Source organism: Erinaceus europaeus, chromosome 2 (assembly GCF_950295315.1).
Source record: "Erinaceus europaeus chromosome 2, mEriEur2.1, whole genome shotgun sequence".
In the NCBI taxonomy this organism is placed as follows: Eukaryota; Metazoa; Chordata; class Mammalia; order Eulipotyphla; family Erinaceidae; genus Erinaceus; species Erinaceus europaeus.
Genome location: NC_080163.1, coordinates 60,791,556 through 60,814,764, shown reverse-complemented (window position 1 = coordinate 60,814,764; position 23,209 = coordinate 60,791,556). Strand labels below are relative to the sequence as shown.

The following is a 23,209-nucleotide window of genomic DNA, read 5'->3' as shown; positions in this document are numbered from 1 at the left end:
ACATGCGGTGAAGATCCTGGTTCAAGCCCCTAGCCCCCTACCTGCAGCAGGGTGTCCCTTCACAGGTAGTGAAAGAGGTCTGCAGGTGTGTAAGGGTCTTTCTCACCCCCTCTCTGTCTCCCTTCCTCTCTCGATTTCTCTGTCCTATACAACAACATCAATGGCAATAAGGACAACAAAAGGGGGGGTGGCCTCCAGGAGCAGTGGATTCATGGTGCAGGCACCAAGCCCCAGCAATAACCCTGGAGGCGAGAGAGATAGAGAGAGAGAGAGAGAGAGAGAGAGAGAGAGAGAAGTAGGAGGAGAGAGAAAGAAAGAACCAGATATCACTCTGGGACATGTTTTGCCAGGGATTGAATTTGGGAACTCATGCTTGAGGGTGCAATGCTTTATCTACTGTGTTACCTCCCAGACCACATTAAAGTAAAATTTAAAACTTTAAAGGATCAGTTTCTGACATTATTGGCTAATCTGGGTTTAGACCCTGATTTTGTGTCATACTAACGGGTCACTTTGAATGAGTAACCACTGTGTTTGTATTAAGTTTAACATCAGTGATTCTCATGCTTTAATATTTTTTTCTTTTTGTTGCCCTTGTTATTTTCTTTAATTTTTTTATTATTATCTTTATTTATTTATTGGATAGAGACGGTCAGAAATTGAGAGGAAAGGGGGTGATAGAGAGGGAGAGAGACAGAGAGGCACCTGCAAACCTGCTTCACTGCTTGCAAAGCTTTCCCCCTGCAGGTGGGAACTGGGGGCTCAAACCTGAGTCTTTGTGTATTGTAACATCTGTGCTCAACCAGGTGAGCCACCACCCGGCTCCAGTTGTTGTAGTTACTGTTTTTGATGTTGTTGTTGTTGTTGTTGTTGGATAGGACAGAGAGAAATAGAGAGAGAAGGGGGAGAGAAAGCTAGACACCTGCAGACCTGCTTCACCACTTGTGAAGCGACTCCCCTGCAGATGGGGAGCCAGGGGCTCAAACCGGGACCCTTACGCCGGTCTTTGTACTTCACTCCAGCTGCTCTTAATCCACTGCAATTCTCATGCTTTAATACTGACCTTGTATCATTGGAGGGCTTCTAAAAACACTTAATTGTTTGGCCCCTTGTCCTGCATTTATATAATTCAGTAGTTCTGTACTGAGACCTGAGCTTGTGAATTTTTTTAAATTATTTTTTTTAATTATTTTTATTATCTTTATTTATTGGATAGAGACAGCCAGAAATTGAGAGGCAAGGGGGTGACAGAGAGGAAGAGAGACAGAGACACCATGCTCCACTGCTTGTAAAGCTTTCCCCCTGCAGGTGGAGACCAGGGGCTTTAACCTGTGTCCTTGCACACTATAGTGTGGGCATTTACCCAAGTGCGCCGCCACCACCCAGCCCCAAGCTTGTAATTTCTAACAAGTGTGCAGGTGATACTGTTGTTGGTTTGGAAATTACACTTTAAGAATTACTGCTCTAGAGCAGCATTTATTAATCTTAGTAATACTAACATTTGTTGAGAACAAGATGCTCTACGATTTCAGACATTGAAAAAACTAGCCTCTGTGTGGTAGATGCCCACAGAAAGCCTCTGGTAGTTACAACCAGCATGCTACTTAGGTAACAGACTTACCCCATAGGGATACTGTTTCATGCTTTACTGGTCTTATACTTTCCCAGGGGATGGTGAGATGGAGGTTGGGTGTTAATGGAACTTGGAATTAAAAAAGAGGTTATGAGACTTCAGAGAATTTCATACCTTAATGTAAGTGGGTGCAGTTATCCTTAACTTTTGTTCTGCTGTCCTGAACCTTCCTGCACATGTTAACTTGAGTTTATGAGAACTTGTAGGTAATAGTTATTTTGTTTTTAATTAAAATGTAATTCATGAGCCAGACAATTCATTTTTTTTTTTTTGCCCCCAGGGTTGTTGCTGGGGCTCAGTGCCTGCACCATGAATCCACTGCTCCTGAAGGCCATTTTCCCCCCCTTTTGTTGCCCTTGTTGTTATAGCCTTATTGTGGTTATTGTTTTGTTGATGATGTCGTTAGTTGTTGGATAGGACAGAGAGAAATGGAGAGAGGAGGGGAAGACAGAGACAGGGAGGGAAAGATAAGACACCTGCGGACCTGCTTCACCACCTGTGAAGCAACTCCACTGCAGGTGGGGAGTCAGGTGCTCGAACTGGGATCCTTACGTCAGTCCTTTTGCTTTGTGCCACGTGCGCTTAACCCGCTGCGCTACTGCCTGACCCCTGACAATTCATTTTTTTAAGTGTACAGTTTGGTGGTATAATCACAAGATTGTGCAACCATCACCACTATCTAATTCCAGGATCATTTCATCACTCACAGGAAACTCTTCAGAGATCTGCTTTACTTTGCTTGCAAAGCAGAAGTGGATATCTGTCAACTTCATTAAGCAACTAACTATTTCTTTCCAGATCCAAGGCAGAGTAAAGAATGTTTGAAAACCTCTACAGCAGGTAGGGTGCTAGACTTGCCTGCATTTTCCAAATGTGATGCCCACCTATTCCCCCATCCTAGGTTCCCCTCCCTTAGGTCTTACATCAGGGCATCAATGTCCCTTCATCCTGTCCCTTGTCCTACTTCTCCCAGAGTCCTTTGTTTTGATGCATTACAACACACCCAGTCCAAGTTTCACCTTATGTTTTCCCTAACTTTTTTTTAAGACTTATTTTATTATTATAATTATTATTATTATTACATATGAGAGAGAACATTACACATGAGGCACAAAGGAGAGAGAGAAACAAGCCAAAGAACCGTTTTGGTACATGTGATGTTGGGGATTAAACCAGAGACTTCAGGCATGAAAGTCTGATGCTCTGCCACCAGCTGAGCCATTTCCCTAGCTACTTCTCTAACTTCTCTGTTATTTATTCTTAAGTTCCACTTATAAGTCGGATCATTTGATATTGATCTTTCTTTCTGACTTGTTTCACTCAACATGATACCGTCAAATTCTGACCAAGATAATTGCAAAGGAGATAACCTCCTCATTTATTTTTATTTATTTACTTATTTTTATTGCCACCAGGCTTATTGCTAGGACTCAGTGCTTGTATGAGAAATCCACCACTTCTAGTGGCCATCTCTACTTTCTTTTTTTGTTTGTTTTTACAGATAGAAAATGAGAGGGCGTAGGGAGAAAGATACATGCAGACTTGCTTCACCATTCCTGAGGCTATCTTTTTTTTTTTTTTCCTGAGGCTGTCTTGCAGGTGGGGATCAGAGCCTCGAATCCATATCTTCAGGCATAGTGCACCCAGTGCACCACCACCTGGTCCCCATTGTTTTAACAGGCTGCATAGTATTCCATTCTGTATATGTACCACAACTTCCATTCATTCTTTGAACAATATGTCACCCTACCAGATGATCAGTTTCTTCCCTTTTTTTTAAAGTTTTTTTTATTATCTTTATTTATTTATTTATTTATTGGACAGAGATAGCCAGAAATTGAGAGGGCAGAGGGTGATAGAGAGGGAGAGAGACACCTGCGGCACTATGTCACCACTTGTGAAGCTTTCCTTCTGCAGGTGGGAACCAGGGGCTTGAACCTAGGTCCTTGTATACTGTAGTGTGTGTGTGTGTGTGTGTGTGTGTGTGTGTGTGTCCGCGTGTCCGCGCATGCGCATGCGCGTGCACTTAACCAGGTACACCACCACCCGACCTGGATGACCAGTTTCTTTTTTTTTTTTTTTTTAATTTATTTATTCCCTTTTGTTGCCCTTGTTGTTATTGTTATTGTTGCTATTGATGTCATTGTTGTTGGATAGGACAAAGAGAAATGGAGAGAAGAGGGGAAGACAGAGAGGAGAGAAAGATAGACACCTGCAGACCTGCTTCATCGTTTGTGAAGCGACTCCCCTGCAGGTGGGGAGCCGGGGACTTGAACCGGGATCCTTATGCCAGTCCTTGCACTTTGCACGATCAGTTTCTTAATGGAATGAATGACATTAAGTGTCCTATTCAAAGTCATATCCAAATAAGGAGCAAGTCTGGGGGTAGAAATTAGATCAGTCCAGTAACTCAAGTAGAGCTTATTCTGTATAAATGTGCTGCCAAGGTTAGTAGTAAATAGTGAGACATAGCTCTCACTGTTGACTCTTTTTTTCCTTCTAAAGAAAAGTACGAGAGATTGATTTAGCAAATAGAAAATGAAAGCAAGTGGTTTTTATTATTTGTTTGTTTAAACTGCATTGTTACCACCATATTGAGGAAGCACCTGGGAACAGCATGAGTAAAATTCAGAATTAATTCCTGCAGATACAATTTGTCTCATGCACTATTTATGGAATCACTGCCGTGATACTAGGTTAATGTCAGGGCTTGCCTTTTAATTAGGAGGAATGGTTTACAGTAAGTAGTAAATAAAATTGTTGGTGGGGCCAGGTGGTGGTGCACCTGGTTAAGAGCACATGTTGCAATGCTCAAGGACCTGGGTTCGAGCCCCTGGTCCCCACCTGCAGGGGGAAAGATTTGCAAGTATGAAGCAGTGCTGTAGGTGTCTCTCTTCCCCCTTCCTCTCGACTTCTGGCTGTCTCTCCAATAAGTAAAAATAAATTAAATTAAATTAAAAAGTTGGTACATGTGTAAAATTTCTCAGTTTGGTGGCCAAATGGTAGTGCACCTGATTAAAGGCACACATGGCACACATTACAGTAAGCAAGGGCCTGGTTTTAATCCCCTGGTCCCCCACCTGCATAGGGGAAGCTTCATGAGTGGTAAAACAGTGCTGTAGGTGCCTCTCTCTGTTTTTTTTGTTTGTTTGTTTGTTTGTTTCTTTTACATTTTTTCTTTTTTACCAGATCAGCTATGGCTTATGGTGGTGTCAAGGATTGAACCTGGGACTTTGGGGCTTCAGTCCTGAGAGTCTCTTTGCATAACCATTATGCTATCTACCCCCCACCCTTTCTTCCACCCTTCTATATCCCCCTCCCCTCTCAATTTCTCTCTGTCTCTATCCAATATTAAATACTTTTTTAAAAAGTAAAATAATGGGGCCAGGTGGTGGCACACCTGGTTAAGCGCACACACTGCAGTGTACAAGGACCCAGGTTCAAGCCCCTGGTCCCCATCTGTAGGGGGAAGGCTTCATGAGTGATGAAGCAGGGCTGCAGATGTCTCTCTGTCTCTGTCTCTCTATCTCCTCCTCCCCTTTCAATTTCTGTCTGTCTCTATCCAATAATAAATTAATTTCAAAAAAAGTATTTTAAAAAAGTAAAATAACAAAAAAAAAAATGCAGTTTTCTGCAAAACACTCTCACCCCCAGCCTCCACCATCTTGTACCAGGACCTGAAAGCCACCCCCCCCCCAGAGTCCTTTAGCTTGGTGCAATTCACCAAACCCCGTCCAAGTTCTGCTTTGTGTTTCCCTTTTTGTTCTTATTTTCAGTTTCTGTCTGAGTGATATCATCCAATATTGATCTTTCTCTTTCTGACTTAGCTCACTTAACATGATTTTATTGACGCTCCATCCACAGAGAGATGACAAAAGTGAATTCATCATTTTAAATAGCTTACTATTCCATTGTGTGTATTTATCACAACTTTCTTAGCCACTCATCTGTTTTTTTTTGATTCCAAGGTTGCTTCCAGGTTTGGGCTATTACAAATTGTGCTGGTATAAACATAGATAAACACAGATGTTTTGGATAGATGTGTTTGGGAGGACCTTTTTATCACCTCTCCCAAGTAGACACCTACATGAAAATCTATTAACTTTGTGACCGTACCATTGATGTAATTCTCATAGGGCCAGGGAGGTGGCTCCACGGGCGAGTACCTGCTTCTTAGTGCTTAGGTTTGATCTTCTGCACCACATAAGAGCAACAAAGACAAATAGAACTCCACCTGTATTTCATAAAAAGTAAGAAATAAGGTCAAGAAGAGGCTCAGTGGTAGAGTTCATGAAAGCATGAACTTGTTTAACAGGTTTTCTTTTTAAAGATTAAATAGATGGTAATATTATTAGAAAGGGAGCACTTAGCCACTTTTAAGAGCATACTTTATTCCAGCATTTATTAAGGGTAGTTGGACAATATGTATACACTTTAATCCAACAGTTTTACTTCCAGGAATGAGTAAAACTGTATAAAGGATATGGTCATCTGAACTTTAGTATCAGTATTGCTGTTTTCACTCCCTAGTTTGACCTCATTTATGTTAATAAATAAAAATACTAAAGTAGGTTTCCTTGCCTCTTTCAGTAGCCTTTCTCTCTGTAGTCAGAATTGTTTTATTTTATTATTTATTTTATTCCTTTTTGTTGCCCTTGTTAGAATTATTGTTGTTATTGATGTCATCATTGTTAGATAAGACAGAGAGAAATGGAGAGAGGAGGGGAAGACAGAGAGGGGGAGAGAAAGATAAACACCTGCAGACCTGCTTCACTGCTTGTGAAGCGACTCCCCTGCAAGTGGGGAGCCCGGGGCTCGAACCGGGATCCTTATGCCAGTCCTTGCACTTTGCACCACGTGCGCTCGACCCGGTGTGCTACTGCCCGACTCCCAGAATTGTCTTAATAGGGTATAAATCTCAATTATTTATTTATTTGGGAAAGAGAAAGAAATTGCAAGGGGAGGGGGAGAGAGAAACCTGCAGCACTGTTTCACTACTTATGAAGTCACACCCTCCTCCCACGGGTGGGGGCAGGGGACTTGACCCCTGGTCCTTGCACAGTAGAACATGTGTGATCTTCTGTATGGTCCCCTAATATGACTTTTCATCACTGTATTCTATCTCACTCTCATTTCTTTTTTTTTTTTTCTCTCATTTCTAATTGTAGTGCTTGTTATTTATACATCCTGTAATTCTCATTTTACTAGTCTATAATCTGAGTGAGGTTTTGAACTTTTTGGACATAAATCACAATGCCTATGCATTGTGATTTATGTCCATCTAAATACTAGTTGTACTACTGGTAAAAATCACTGTTTGCTTAGATATTTTTTAAAAATAATTTTCTTATATTTATTTATTTTCTCTTTTGTTGCCCTTGGGTTTTGTTTTTTAATTGTTGTAGTTATTATTGTTGTTGTTGATGTCATTGTTGTTAGATAGGACAGAGAGAAATGGAGAGATGAGGGGAAGACAGAGATGGGGAGAGAAAGAAAGATGGACACCTGCAGACCTGCTTCACCTCCTGTGAAGCAACTCCCCTGCAGGTGGGGAGCTGGGGGCTCAAACCAGGATCCTTATGCAGGTCCTTGTGCTTCGAGCTATCTGCGCTTAACCACCTGACTCCCGGATATATTATATATAATAACGTATATTATATATATAATATATATATTATTACTCGCAGAAATAATTTCTACTCAGGAAAATAACATTTCATGGCCATATAACATTGACCAGTATAGAATTTGTACTAATTAAGATGTACTTTTCATACATTTTTAGTTTTATACATTATATATATTTTACAGATTTAAAAAAATATCTGGGCCAGACAGTAGCACATTGGACTAAGCACACATGGTACAAAGTGCAAGGACTGGCATAAGGATCTTAGTTAGAGCCCCAGCTCCCCACCTGCAGGGGTCACCTCACAGGCGTTGAAGCAGGTCTGCAGGTGTCTTATCTGTCTCCCCCTCCTCTCTTGATTTCTCTCTGTCCTATCCAACAACAATAGCAATCAAAACAACAAGGGCAACAAAAATGGGAAAAATGGCCTCCAGGAGCAGTCAATTTGTGGTGTAGGCACTGAGCCCCAGTGATAACTCTGGAGATGAATAAAAAAAAATCTGGTGTGTTGGAGAGATAGAACTAGTGGCAGGCAATGCACAACAGATTTTGTGCCTGAGGCACCTGAGACCCCAGATTCAATCCACAGGCCCACCATAAGCCAGCTGAGCAGTGAGTGCTATGGCTTTAAAAAAAATTAAATTAAAAGATTATCTAGGATTAGTAAGGTAATTCACTTTTTTCCCCCCAGAGCACTACTCAGCTCTGGTTCTTGGAGGAGAGAAGGGGCTTGAACCTGGGACTTTGGAGCCTCAAGCATAAGAGTCTCTTTGCATAACCATTATTTATCCCTGCCTAAGATAACTCACTTGGGAAGACACCTGCTTTGCCCTGTACATGACCCAGGTTGCCCAGGTTCAAACTGATTCCTACAAACTGGAGGGAGTTTCAGTGCTTTGGTGTTTGTTCTTCTCTCTCAGAGAGAGAGAGAGAGAGAGAGAGAGAGAGAGAGAGAGGTGGGGGAGAGGGAGAGAGAGACTTTGAAAATGTTGACCTAGAGTGGTGAAGCCCCAGCAATGACAAAAAGAAATAAAGAATACTTAGCAAACCAGCTGAACATGACTTCACATCTGTATGGTGATATTTTAGCTTTGAGTAACACATTGTTCACTCTTCCCAGGATTAAAGAAGAAATTATCTCATGTAGTAGGAGGTTTTAAAATTTATTAATTTGGTGTCTGAGCTTTGGCCTCAGAGACCTGAAGTTCTCTTTAGCATTCAATGAGACTTGGTTTTTTTCCTGGCATCCACTGCAGCGACCTAATCTTCTCATTAAATGATTCCCCTAGTAGTTGTAAGATGTATGACATACTAGTGGCAATTGAAACAACATACTTATCCGCATCAAGAGAAAATGAGCTTTTATTAGCCAGAAGGTTAAGGGCCATATTCACTTTACCCTGGGTATCCCAAAGCCAGTAAGTGTTTGAGTTGGATGAAGGCAGTACCAGGACTTTCATAGATTGATACTCTCTGTCTGAGGAGAATGGATGTTGGGACATCACTAAGTGTGCACCAGAATTTCTCTTATAAAAGGGGCGTGAATTACAGTAATACACTGTAAGAAATTTCCCCAAAGAGAAGAAACTTGCAACTATTCTGATTTTTGTTCTACTTCTCAGGATGAAAGAATCACCTAAAAACAAACAAACAAACAAAAAACATATATTTTCTGTGTAGATAACCATGGAATCTTCCTTTTTCTTTTTTCCAGATCCAGACATTTAATGTAGAGGCACCATGCCAGACCATAGAAGATTTAACGAATGGGGTTGTGATGGCCCAGGTTCTCCAAAAGATGTAAGAATAAATAACTCACTTAATGCATGTTCTTATAAATGAGTGTTGATTAGATTAAAAGCATGACCAAAAATATAGGTGCTTACATGAAATGTATGCTGCACATAGAACAGAAGCTACAAGGCAGCCTGAGGCTCCAAAGCCCAAGGTTTCAATCCCCCATGTAAGACAGAGCTGCTCAGTGCTCTGGTAAAAGATATAGAGATAGATAGATAGATAGATAGATAGATAGATAGATAGATAGATATAGATATATAATATTGTTAATAATAATAAATAAATAATAATGTTAGTACCTTATGGTTCAGTCTGTGCCATTCTGTTCATGTTCACTGAATTACTGAAGTGATGAAATATTTGGGATATATAAAAACATACCTGATTCTTCTAAATATTTTGAAAATATGATTATAGATTAGATTGTGTAGCTTTCTTCAACATTTAACTAAGAAATTTTTTTTTAGGGCATTTTTTTTTTTTTTATTATTGGATAGAGACAGAAATTTAGAGGGGAGGGGAAGGTAGAGAGGACCGAGACCTGCAGCAACTGCTTATACCCCTTGTGAAGCTTTCCTCCTATAGGTGGGGACCCAGAGGCTTGAACTTGCATTCTTGTGCACAGTAATGTGAGCACCTAACCAAGTGTACCACCGCCAGGTCCCAGGAATTTTTCAAGTAAAGGATTACCTGCAAATTTAGGGATAGCTTTAACTTTGAAAGCCATGAGCACTCAACAGCCTGATGATAATAAAATATTTACATATGACTAGCTAGGATTACCTGCAGTTTTGTTGAAAATCCATCATATTACTCTGGATTCTTCTTCTTGTTCACTTTGTAGTGAGCTTTGTAGAATTACTCAGAAGAGAATTAGTTCAAATGCCTGCATTTCAGAGAATCTTATCTGTGCTTTTACAACTAGGGATTCCTGCTTGAAAATTGTTGCTTGTTATCACTTCTGTAACTTACATGACACATGCCCGGGCACAAATACATTGTGATGGAGCTAAGGAAATAAACTTATTTGAAAGTTGACCCAGGATTAGGGAGATAGCATTATGGTTGTGCAAAGGACTATAATGCCTGAGACTCCCAGGTCCCAAGTTCAGTCCCCAGCACTACTATAAGCCAAAGCTCAGCAGTGCTCTGGTTAAAATAAAAATTAATTAATTAAAGTGAAATCTGACTCAGCCCTGAGTATAGCATTCTGAAACAAGTGACATTGTGATTTTCATGGTCACTGCTTAAGTAGTGACATAATAATTTTTAGTCTTTGACTGGATTGAGACTTGACTGAAGTTCATAATAAAAGCTGTTTGTGGGTATGTTGATCTTCACAGGTATGTATCAATAAATGTTTGTTTGTTTGTTTGTTTATCTTAGACCAGAGCACTGCTCAGCTCTGGCTTATGGTGGTGCTGGGGATTAATCCTGGGACTTAAGAGCCTGAGGCATGAAAGTCTATTGCAGAACCATTATGCCATCTTCCCAGCCCTAGTAAATGAATTTTTGACACTGTTAATTTGAATAAGTTTCTATCACAGAAACTAGTAGACAAGAATAATGTATAGGGCCAGCAAGATAGCTCACCTAGGAAGGTGATTGCCATGTGTGCAAAGTCTCTTTAAGGACTGCAAGTTGTGGGTGCAGAGGCAAGGGCGGTTAAAGGAGAAGGGAGTTTATGTACAAGACAGCTCATAAGTCCTTAGAGGTTCAAGAAAGTTTCTTTGATCTCCTTGATCTAGATTATCTAGTGACAAAGATAAAAATCCATAATTGACAGTATGAGCAGTAGTTGTGTAGCTTAGAGATTTCTTGATGTTACCTTAAGTATTGTTGTAAGATCTTAGAGGATGCATAGTGAGTACATCTTGTATTGGGGTCCTGGGGAAAGTCCCCAGCCCTTTCAACCTTCACAGAGTAAAAACCCTTTCCCTTTACATTAAGGGAAGGAAGAAGACTTAAGAAATAGTGTCTACTTTGATAAAATAGGAAGTGACTTTCTATAGCTTCCTGCCCCTCTATTGTGCTCTGCCTGAATAATAACATGTGAAAGAAGAGACTTATTTTTTTATTATTTATTTATGTATTTATTTATTAAATGGAGAGAGGAGGGGAAGACAGAGATGGGGAGAGATAGACACCTGCAGACCTGCTTCACCGGTTGTGGAGCAACCCCCCTGCAGGTGGGGAGCTGGAGGCTCAAACTGGGATCCTTCACGCCTAACCCGTTGCACTACCGATCAGCCTCCAAGAAGGGAATTCTTGGGATTATATCTTGCCAAATTTTGAGTTCTGTTTATAGCACCTTCACTGGGATGTGCGTGGTATTAAAAGGAAATAGGAAACTATTAGTGTATGTGCTCATTTATGAGGGAAATGGAATTTTCCTGCCTGGCTTAATTTTCTTTTATCATCACAACTTCAAAAAGAAAATACAATGGATTGTTTTTGGATCTCATTTGAAAAAACCAAAAACATTTTCAGGGGCCAGAAGGTGGCACACCCAGTAGAGCATCATGTTACAGTGAGCACAAACCTATGTTCAAACCCTGGTACTCACCTGTAGGGGGCTTCATGCTTGTGAAGCAGTGTTTCAGGTGTCTGTCTCTCTCTTCCTTTATGTCTCCATTCCCTTTCAATTTCTCTATCATAAATAAATAAGACATTTTTTAGGGTAATGGAGGAAATCTAAATATAGACTAAATATGAGATGTTCTGTTGGGAGTTTCTTTATTATATAAGGTTTAATAACAGGATGGTGTTTATCCAGAAAAGTGCTTTACTTATCAGAGATGTATAATGGAGTTTTTAGGAGCAAAGACATGTCACCAGAAATAATCACTGCTATGATACAAATTCGAAGATTAGTAAAAGAGAAATGTATAGGGCGGTAGTGCAGCGGGTTAAGTGCACATGGCTCAAAGCACAAGGACTGGCATAAGGATACCACTTCGAGCCCTTGGCTCCCCACCTGCAAGGGAGTCACTTTACAGGCAGTGAAGCGAGGCTGCAGGTGTCTATCTTTCTCTCCCCGTCTCTGTCTTCCCCCTCCTCTATCCATTTCTGTCTGTCTTACCTAACAACGACATTAATAACAACAATAGTAACTACAACAACAATAAAAAACATGGGCAACAAAAGGGAAAATAAATAAATTTTTAAGAAAATTTTAAAAACTTAAAACTAAGTCCTCTTTTTATCTGAGGGAGTAGTCAGATCATCATGCTTCACCATTCCTGCAGGTGGGGACTAGAGGATTGTATACTTACCCAGGTATGTACTTACCCAGGTGTGCCACCACCGAACTTATTTTCCAGTTGTGTTTCAGTACACAGATATCACTATTTACTGAGAACCTGCTTTGTATCTGATTGCTGATTTTCAGCAGTATAGCAGAAAATGAGAACAAATGTCTTTTTTTTTTTTTTATGAGTTTAGAGGATTGTGAGTGATATGTTTTGTTTTGTTTTGTTTTTTTAATTTCCTTATTGGGGAATTAATGGTTTACGGTCAACAGTAAAATACAATACTTTGTACATGCAGAACATTTCCCAGTTTTCCACATAACAGTACAACCCTCCCTCACTAGGTCCTTCTCTATCATCATATTCCAGGACCTGAACTGTCCCACCCACCCGAGTCTTTTACTTTGGTGCAATACACCAACTCCAGTCCAAGTTCTGCTTTGTGTTTTCTCTTCTGATCTTGTTTTTCAACTTCTGCCTATAAATACCATCCCATATTCATCCTTCTGTTGCTTTTTTTTTTTTAATTTCTTTATTGGGGAATTAATGTTTTACATTCAGCAGTAAATACAATAGTTTGTACATGCATAACATTTCCCAGTTTTTTTTTTTAAGTTTTTTTTTTATAATCTTTATTTATTGGATAAAGACAGCCAGAAATCGAGAGGGAAAGGAGGGGGGGAGATAAAGAGACACCTGCAGCACTGCTTCACTGCTCGCAAAGCTTTCCCTCTGCAGGTGGGGACTGGGGGCTCAAATAATCCACGCACATTGTAACATGCGCTCAGCCAGGTGTGCCACAACTCAGCCCCTTAAATATTTAATATTTATTTGCTTATTGGATAGAAATAGCCAGAAGTTGAGACGAAGGGGGCAGGGATAGGGAGAGAGACGGAATGATACCTGCAGCGCTGCTTCACCACCACTTGTGAAGCTTTCTTTCTTTCTTTCTTTTTATTGGGGAATTAATGTTTTACATTCAACAGTAAGTACAATGGTTTGTACATGCATAACATTCCCCAGTTTCCCATATAACAATACAACCCCCACTAGGTCCTCTGTCATCCTTCTTGGACTTGTATTTTCCCCACCCACCCACCTCAGAGTCTTTTACTTTGGTGCGATACGCCAATTCCAGTTCAGGTTCTATTTGTGTTTTCTTTTCTGATCTTGTTTTTCAACTTTGGCCTGAGAGTGAGATCATCCCATACTCATCCTTCTGTTTCTGACTTATTTCACTTAATACGAATTTTTCAAGGTCCATCCAAGATCAGCTGAAAACGGTGAAGTCACCATTTTTTATAGCTGAGTAGTATTCCATTGTATATATATACCACCACTTGCTCAGCCACTCATCTGTTGTTGGACACCTGGGTTGCCATCCTTCTGTTTCTGATTTATCTCACTTAACATGATTCTCTAAGCTTCACCTGTGATGGTGATGGTGAGATCACTTTTTTTTTTTTTTTGGTCTATTATTTTTTAATTAATTTTAATTTTATTTTTTATTTCTTTATTGGAGGATTAATGCTTTACAGTCAATAGTTTTCCTCACAGCTACCAGATGATTCCCCCATATGTATAACATTGTTGTATGCTCTCCCCCTGCCAGGAAAATTGGGTTAGTCCTGCTAGTTTTCGGGCCCACTTGTCCCCGCCCCAAGGAACCCCGAGAGAGTTCCAGAGTTCCAGAGTTCGAGAGTTGTTGGCGCTGCCGCGGGAGAAGGAGGCAGGAGAGTTCTGTTTGGTGATTAGTTTGGGTTAGTTTATGAATCGTTGTTCCTGAATAAAGAAATACAGCTTCCCTGCCCAGCCGTGTGTCCCTGAGTCTCTGTCTCTGTCTACCACCGTGAAGCTAGCCCGGCCAGCTGGAGCCTCCGAAAATAAACAACAAATATAGATGACAAAACCAAATGAATTTAAAAAAAAAAAAAAAAAAAGACTAACCAAACTCTCTCAGACTCTGAGAATTATGAAGTTTTCAGGGAGTGGAACACCAGAATTTGTTGGAGGGTGCAATAACTTACACGTCTTTGGTATGAGATTACACCCCTGAAATCCTATAACTATAGTTAAAGTACTGTTAAATCACTAATAAAAAAAACATATATATAACCTCAATATTGCCATTTGTTAAAAAAAATGTGTCATTGATTTTGGCTGGTTTTGTATTAATGTGACATGCACATTAATTAACCTTAATTTCAGGTTAGGACATTCACTTACAATTTGTTTTCAAAATGTTAACTGTATGTTATCTTTTAGCTTGCTTTTTGACAAGATATTTTTTCCCCCCAGTGAGTTGATAAACTGTGTGATTGCATCTAGTCTTGAGACATACTGAGTTATTTAGAAGTTGATAAGTAACTATGTTTTTATGTTGCAGTTGAATGACGATAGGAAAGTTGGGGGTGTTTTGCTTTTTTAGTTTTATACCTACATGATCTTAAAGTGCCAGCTTTTTGTATTTTCAGAGATCCTGCATATTTTGATGAAAATTGGCTAAACAGAATCAAAACTGAAGTAGGAGATAACTGGAGACTAAAGGTATTTTCTTTTTACTTGTCTACTATTAGTCTTTTATTAATATGTATATAATATTTGTGGCCTTCTTTATCTGGTGAATCCAGTGAGTTTTAGAAAATTCAGTAGCCTTTAGTAAAACCTAGAATTGAATATTGGAAGGTGGTAATTGAACTTGCTTACCAAGATACACTATAAAAATCAGTGAAGCATAACAACCAAGGGCATGAACTTCAGAACCAGAGTCTCTGCATTCATATTACACTCTTCTGTTTCCTGTGTCTGGAGGAGTCTTTTAATCTTTCTGTGCCTCAGTTTTTCCCATTTGTAAAATGACCATTATATAGGCTCTAGTTCACAGAAATAAATGAGTTAAGATATGCAAATAATATACTTACTGACAGTGTGTGACAGTGCTAGTTGTTGGTGTTATTAATAGTGAGAAAATATTGATCATTATTAACTTGTCCAAACCTTGTTAGTTCCTGTCTAGTATTTCAAATTTCTTTGATCATAAGCCATAATAAATACAGATTACATAACACCATAGCCTGCTTTCTTTCTGTAGGACAGGGAATGAGGATTCAGGTACTCAAACCCAGGTCCTTGTGGATGGTAATGTGTGCGTTTAACCAGGTGCACCACCACCCAGCCCCTGACTGTCGTTTTTATTTTTTAAATTTTTAATGATGCTTGTAATTTGAATATGATGTTGGATATTAATTTTTATATTCACTTTATGAGTGTATAGAATTATTGGTTCAGAAGTTTTTTTTTTCCTCACCAGGTTATTTCTGGGGCTTAATGCCTGTAGAACAAATCCATTGCTCCCAGTAGCCATTTTTCCCTTTTTTTATTTTCCTCTCTTTTTTAATATTTTATTTATTCATTTATTGGATAGAGACAGAGAGAAAATGAATTGGAAGGAGGAGATAGGGAAGGAGTTAGAAAGACACCTGCAGACCTACTTCACTATTTGTGAAGCTTCCCCCCTGCAGGCGAGGACAGGGGCTTGAACCAGGGTCCTTGCATACTACAACATGTATACTCAACCAAGTAATTCACCATCATCCCCCGCTCCTTTCTTTTATTTAGATAGAACAGAAACAGAAAGATACAGGGAGATAGAGTGGAGAGAATACGAGACACCTACAGACAAGCCTCACTGCTTGTGAAGTTTTCCCTCCACAGGTGGGGCTCAAACCCAGGTTCTTGAGCATGATAATGTGTGTCCTCAATCAAGTGCACTAGGGCTCGACCCCCTAGTTCAGAATTTTTTATGTTAAACTGTTGTGATCTGTGTTGCATTTTACTCAGTTCTTTCTCTCTCTTTAAACAGATAAGCAATTTAAAGAAAATTTTGAAAGGAATCTTAGATTACAATCATGAGGTAAGGAATTGTTTCCTCATTCTGCTGGGAATATTGCTATAGCAAATTTAATTTTATAGTTTCAATTAAAGGAACAGTTAATAATCAAGGGCTGTGGGGCCAAGATGTCAGACTAACATGGGGCATGTGTATTCCTCCTTCTGACATTTTCAGTAAGATCTCTGCAGTAGTTAGGAAAACTCACATAGAAACTGGTTATGGGGGGGTCGGGCTGTAGTACAGCGGGCTAAGTGCAGGTGGCGCAAAGCACAAAGACCGGCATAAGGATCCCAGTTTGAACCCCGGCTCCCCACCTGCAGGGGACTCGCTTCACAGGCGGTGAAGCAGGTCTGCAGGTGTCTATCTTTCTCTCCTCCTCTCTTTCTTCCCCTCCCTCTCTCCATTTCTCTCTGTCCTATCCAACAACAACAATAATAACTACAACAATAAAACAACAAGGGCAACAAAAGGGAAAAAATAAATAAAATAAATATTAAAAAAAAAAAAAAGAAACTGGTTATGGGAAGGTCAACAGCCAGGCTGCAGGGGGATGATGAATTCTCCCAAGAAGGTAAAACCTCTGCCACATAACAACACTACAAGCAGAAGAGGTTTATGAGATACGACATTATAGTCTGCTGAGCAGAGTCCAGCCATGCCAAAATCCAATCCTGATGACCCTATTTATACCACAACTTTGGAATAATTTGAAATGAAGATTTAAGAACTGTGAGGATATGCAGAATGGGAGAAGATATTTATATGCCATACATCAGACAAAAGGCTAATAGCCAAAATACATAAAAGCTCAACAAACTCAACAAGAACAACAGAAAAACCCATCCAGTAGTGGGGGAAACATATAAACAGAATATTCACCAAAGAAGAGATCCAAAAGGCCAATCAGACATATGAGAAAAAAATGTTCAAAGTCATTGATTGTCAGAGAAATGCAAACAACAGTGAGATAACTACTCCTGTGAGAATGTCATATGCCAGAAAGAATAACAACAACGAATGTTGGAGATATTGTTGCAGTAAAGGAACCCTCCTGCACTGCTGATGGGAATGTAAATTGGTTCAAACCCTGTAGAGAGCAGATTGGAGAACTCTCAAAGGGCAAGAAATGCACTTAGCCTATGACTCTGCAATTCCTTTCCTGAGGATATATTCTAAGGAATCAAATGCACTGACTAAAATATATATGTATATATACATACTTAAAAAATGTGAAATGATACTTCTAAAGCATTTATAGTCTTACAAACCAAGATTACTTCAGAAGCAAATACATACATACAATTTAAAATTTTTTCTTCCAGTTGATAGTTTTTGTTTTAATATTTTATTATATTTTAATTAATAAGAAATAGATAGACCCCAAGACCCCAGAAAATTGCTCAGTTCTGGCTTTTGGTGATGCTAGGGATTAAACCTGGGACCTCAGAGCCTCAGACATGAAAGTCTTGTGCATAAACATAATCTTTCCCCAGCCTCCAGTTGATATTTTCTTAGGATTCTTTTAAAAATTACTTATTAATTGGATAGAGATAGCCAGAAATCAAGAGCAAGGAGGAGACAGAGAGGGAGATACCTGCAGCCCTGCTTCACCACCACTTGCCAAGCTTTCCTCCTGCAAGTGGAGACCAGGGGCTTCAACCTAGGTCCTTGAGCATTGCAATATGTGCACTCAGCCAGGTGTGCTACTACCCTACCCCTTGCAATGTTGGTTTAAGTAGTCATCATTTGGGTGGGGGAGACAACATAATGGTTATTTAAAAGACTTATTCCTGAGGCTCCTGCACCATCATAAGCCAGAGCTGAGCAGTACTGGGGTTTAGGGGTGGGGGAAGGTACATATTAAGTTTTTACTAGATAATTCTTTTCAGTGAAGGATGGTTTGTAGATGATCACCAGTCTATTCAATTTTTACTTTGTCTCTATGACCTGTCTCCTATTTGTGAAGGTAGTCTGTATTTTGTTCTAATTAACTCCCTTGTCCACCTTCATTTTATTCCTCAGCAAAGTCCCTATCCCTAGATGTAGTTTGTCTCTTGTGTCTACAACAGAAAAATTAAAGACGCGGAGGTCGGGCAGTAGTGCAGTGGGTTAAGCGCACATGGTGCAAAGTGCAAGGACTGGTGTAAAGATCCTGGTTCCAGCCACTGGCTCTCCACCTGCTAGGGGGGGTCACTTCACAAGTGGTGAAGTAGGCCTGCAGGTGTCTTATCTTTCTCTCTCCTTCTCTGTATTCCCCTCCTCTCTCCATTTCTCTCTGTCCTGTCCAACAATGATGACAGCAATAACAACAATAATAATAATCACAACAATGATAAAACAACAAGGGCAACAAAGGGGGGAAAATAGCCGTTAGGAGACATTATGAAGAAAAATACAGCAGTAGAACTAGCTAGTTTTCTTTAAATTTTATGATCACAAATCAAATGGACACAATGCAGTCTCAAAGCCTATGTTATTTTCTTAAAAGTTTTTCACTGCAGCTCTTACACTATCTGTCCTCCCTATCTAAGAAAGTAAACCCCCCACACCTACGGACATCTAATCTTTGACAAAGGGGCTCACACTATTAAATAGGGAAAGCAGAGTCTCTTCAACAAATGGTGTTGGAAACAATGGGTTGAAACTTGCAGAAGAATGAAACTGAACCACTATATTTCACCAAATACAAAAGTAAATTCCAAGTGGATCAAGGACTTGGATGTTAGACCACAAACTATCAGATACTTAGAGGAAAATATTGGCAGAACTCTTTTCCGCATACATTTTAAAGACATCTTCAGTGAAACAAATCCAATTACAAAGAAGACTAAGGCAAGTGTAAACTTATGGGACTACATCAAATGAAAAAGCTTCACAGCAAAAGAAAACCACTACCCAAACCAAGAGACCCCTCACAGAATGGGAGAAGATCTTTACATGCCATACATCAGACAAGAGTTTAATAACCAACATTTATAAAGAGCTTGCCAAACTCAACAACAAGACAACAAATAACCCCATCCAAAAATGGGGGGAGGACATGGACAGGATATTCACCACAGAAGAGATCCAAAAGGCCGAGAAACACATGAAAAAATGCTCCAAGTCTCTGATTGTCAGAGAAATGCAAATCAAGACAATAGTGAGATATCACTTCACTCCTGTGAGAATGTCATACAACAGAAAATGTCATACAGCAGCAAATGCTGGAGAGGGTGTGGGGTCAAAGGAACCCTCCTGCACTGCTGGTGGGAATGTCAATTGGTCCAGCCTCTGTGGAGAACAGTCTGGAGAACTCTCAGAAGGCTAGTAATGGACCTACCCTATGACCCTGCAATTCCTCTCCTGGGGATATATCCTAAGAAACCCAACATACCCATCCAAAAAGATCTGTGTACACATATGTTCTTGGCAGCACAATTTGTAATAGCCAAAACCTGGAAGCAACCCAGGTGTCCAACAACAGATGAGTGGCTGAGCAAGTGGTGGTATATATACACAATGGAATACTACTCAGCTGTAAAAAATGGTGACTTCACCGTTTTCAGCCGATCTTGGATGGACCTTGAAAAAATCATGTTGAGTGAAATAAGTCAGAAACAGAAACATGAATATGGGATGATCTCACTCTCAGGCTGAAGTTGAAAAACAAGATCAGAAAAGAAAACACAAGTAGAACCTGAACTGTAATTGGCGTATCGCACCAAAGTAAAAGACTGTTGTGGGTGGGTAGGAGAATACAGGTCCAGGAAGGATTCAGAGGACCTAGTGGGGGTTGTATTGTTATATGGGAAACTGAGGAATGTTATGCATGTACAAACTATTGTACTTACTGTTGAATATAAAACATTAATTCCCCAATAAAAAAAAGAAAAAAAAAAGAAAGTAAAGTCACCATCCACCTTACTGCTTAAGCCTCAGACCTACAAATCATTTATAGCCTTTCCTTCTTTGGATATCATTAGATCATCCTACTAAGCCTCCAAAATACAGCTTTCTCCATCTCTCCTCCCACCGCCTATACCAGGCCATCATTAGCTTATGCTTAGATTACTAGTGTTTTCCAGTTGGTGACTCTGATTTCATGCTTGCGTCTCTGCAGTCTGTTAGGCTACCCTCCACTCTTAAGTCAAGATAATGTTCCCCCTTTCTCTTCTGAGCACTGCTCAGCTGTAGTTATGATAGTATGGGAAATTGAACCTGGGACTATGGAGCCTCAGGCATGAAAATCTTTGTGTGTGAGTGCAACCATTATGTTATCTTCCTCACCCACAATCAGGATCATTTTTAAAAATATAAATATGAGGGGCCAGGTGGTGGCACACCTGGTTAAGCACACATATTACAGTGTGCAGGACCCAGGTTCAAGCCCCTGGTCCCCAACTGCAGAGGGAAAGCTTCATGAGTGGTGAAGCAGGGCTACAGGTGTCTCTATGCCTCTATCTCTCCACTTCTTTATCAGTTTCTCTGTCTCAATCCAATTATAAAATTAATAAAAATATTTTTTAAATATAAATATGGTTGAGTTACTTTCTCTTCAAAGTATTACATTGAGAAATCAAGTTTGCTTTTTTTTTTTTTTTTTACCATTAGCCACACTGCCTGACCACTTTGATCTTCCTTGCACTATTATCTCCTCACCCGTAGCACTATATCCACATTCATCCTGCTTGTGCTTTTTCTTTTCCTTTTTTTTGCCTCCAGGGTTATCACTGAGGCCTTGGAGCCTCAGTGCCTGCACTATGAATCCACTGCTCCTGCAGCCTTTTTTTTTTTTTTTTTTTTTAATAGGATAGAGAGAAATTGAGATGGGAGGGGAGGATAGAGAGCGAGAGAGAAAGATAGACACCTGCAGACCTGCTCCACCGCTTGTGAAGCGACCCCCTTGTAGGTAGGGAAGCGGGAACTTGAACTAGGATCCTTATGCTTCATATTATGTGTGTTAGCCTGGTGCACCACCGCCTGGCCCCACTTGTGCTTTTTGTATATAAAAACACTTATTCATTAGCTTGTTCATGGGATCCTGTTTTTCTTTTAAGATTTACTCATTTGTTTATTAATAAGAAAAAACTTTCATGCTGTCATATATAAATGTCATTATCAGACTGACCTCATGCTTGAGAATCCAGTGCTTTCTTCTTCATGGGCCATCCTAGGAAGAATCTTACTGTGGAAGTGAAGAATTTAGATTTAGGGGCTGGGATACATAGTATAATGGTTATGCGGACTCACATGCCTGAGGCTCCAAAATCCCATATTCAGCCCCCAGCACCATCTCCATATATCAGAGCTGAGCACTGCTTTGGTTAAAAATAAATAAAACTGGGGCCGGATGGTGGTGCACCTGGTTAAGTGCACATATTACAGTGCACAAAGATCCAGGTTTGAGTCCCTGGTTCCCACCTGCAGGGGTAAAGTTTCACAAGTGGTGAAACAGGGCTGCAGGTGTCTCTCTCCCTCTCTGTCTCCCCCTTCCTGCTTGATTTCTGCCTGTCTCTATCCAGTAAATAAAGGGAATAAAAAAAATTAAATAAATAAAACTTAGATTTAATCTATTTTTCCTGGTACTTCTTGGTTCAGAATCTTTATCTCCCCTCCCACTTCTCTTTCTTCAAAGAGTGTACATCCAATCTTCCTGGGAGTGTTACGCTGTTTCTTTACTCAGTATGTCTACTACATGCCAGATTAGAGCTTAAATTGCTGTCACCCAAAATAGTTATAACTTAGATATGGAAGGTCAAAATAGAAATCGGATTAAGAGTGCTGTAATAGCTTTGGCCTTGGGAAATAATCTGATGCTAGCAAACTAATCTCTGTCAAACATATTCTTTGAATATGTAAATGTAATCCTAATGTTTTTATGTTCATTCAGATTTTAGGGCAGCAAATTAATGACTTTACCCTTCCTGATGTGAACCTTATTGGGGAGCATTCTGATGCTGCAGAGCTTGGAAGGATGCTTCAGCTCATCTTAGGCTGTGCTGTGAACTGTGAACAGAAGCAAGGTAATTTATGTGAAGTTAGTATATACATGAAAGTAACACACGTTATATATTACATATAACTATACTGTACATTTTATATGTAAATTATCAATTCTCACAGTAATATATTTTTAATTTTTACATATAAAAAGGAAACACTGACAAAAACAGTAATATCTTTTTAAGGCATCCTCAAAGAATGCTGTTTTCCATGATTTTGCTAATTACAAGTTTTAAGGCATAAAGGAATTACTAAATTAAATTTGGTTGTGATCATAGTCTTTCCCTTTTTGTAAAACCTCATGATTCTTTTTTCTTTTTTAACCAGAGCACTGCTCAGCTCCAGTTTATGGTGGTACAGGAGATTGAACCTAGGACTTTCGAGCCTCAGGCATAAGAGTCTCTTTGCATAACCATTATGCTATCTACCCCTGCCCCAGACTTCATGATTCTTTAAGTAGGATATTTTTTTATTACTTTTTTCTTTTTATTAGAGCACTACCCAGCTTTTATGGTGGTGCTGGAGATTGAACCTAGAAACTTGGAATCTCAGGCATGAAAGTCTTGTGTAGCCATTATGCTATCTTCCCAGTTATTTTTAACTACTGTGAATATTATTATTTGGACATTGTGCAGATAAATTAATAATTATCAATAATTATTTCATTTCATCTTTGTGAACTTAACTTTGGATATTTTAGGTTGCATATAAGAGAGAGGTAAATGGAGGGTCTGACGTAGTGACTAACTTTGAAATATAGTGAATGTTTTCATGTATGAGGTTCTTGATTCCAGTCCTGGTACCACATAAAAGCAAAAAGTATGACTAGTGAATCACAGTCTGAGAGGTAGAGCGGTAAAGTATTAGGACTTTGTACACAGGGCCCTGAATTCAATCCATGGTAATAAATGTGCCAGAGTAGAGCTCTGGTTCTCTTCCTTGTTAATTTATAATACTTAGGGTCTGAGAAGTGGTGCACCAGGCTAAATGCACATAGTATGAAGCACAGGGACTGGCACAAG

The 23,209-nt window shown here is 39.6% G+C and overlaps 1 protein-coding gene across 1 annotated transcript in view; it reads left to right on the top strand.

Moving 5' to 3' along the window:
- The window catches only part of HOOK3 (hook microtubule tethering protein 3), a 103,630-nt gene that overhangs the window by 4,672 nt on the left and 75,749 nt on the right, over positions 1 to 23,209 (top strand). The window contains exons 2-5 of the mRNA XM_060181586.1: positions 8,977 to 9,062; positions 14,785 to 14,857; positions 16,173 to 16,223; positions 22,075 to 22,207. Coding sequence (XP_060037569.1) covers positions 8,977 to 9,062; positions 14,785 to 14,857; positions 16,173 to 16,223; positions 22,075 to 22,207 — 343 coding nt within the window. The remainder of the gene's footprint in view (positions 1 to 8,976; positions 9,063 to 14,784; positions 14,858 to 16,172; positions 16,224 to 22,074; positions 22,208 to 23,209) is intronic.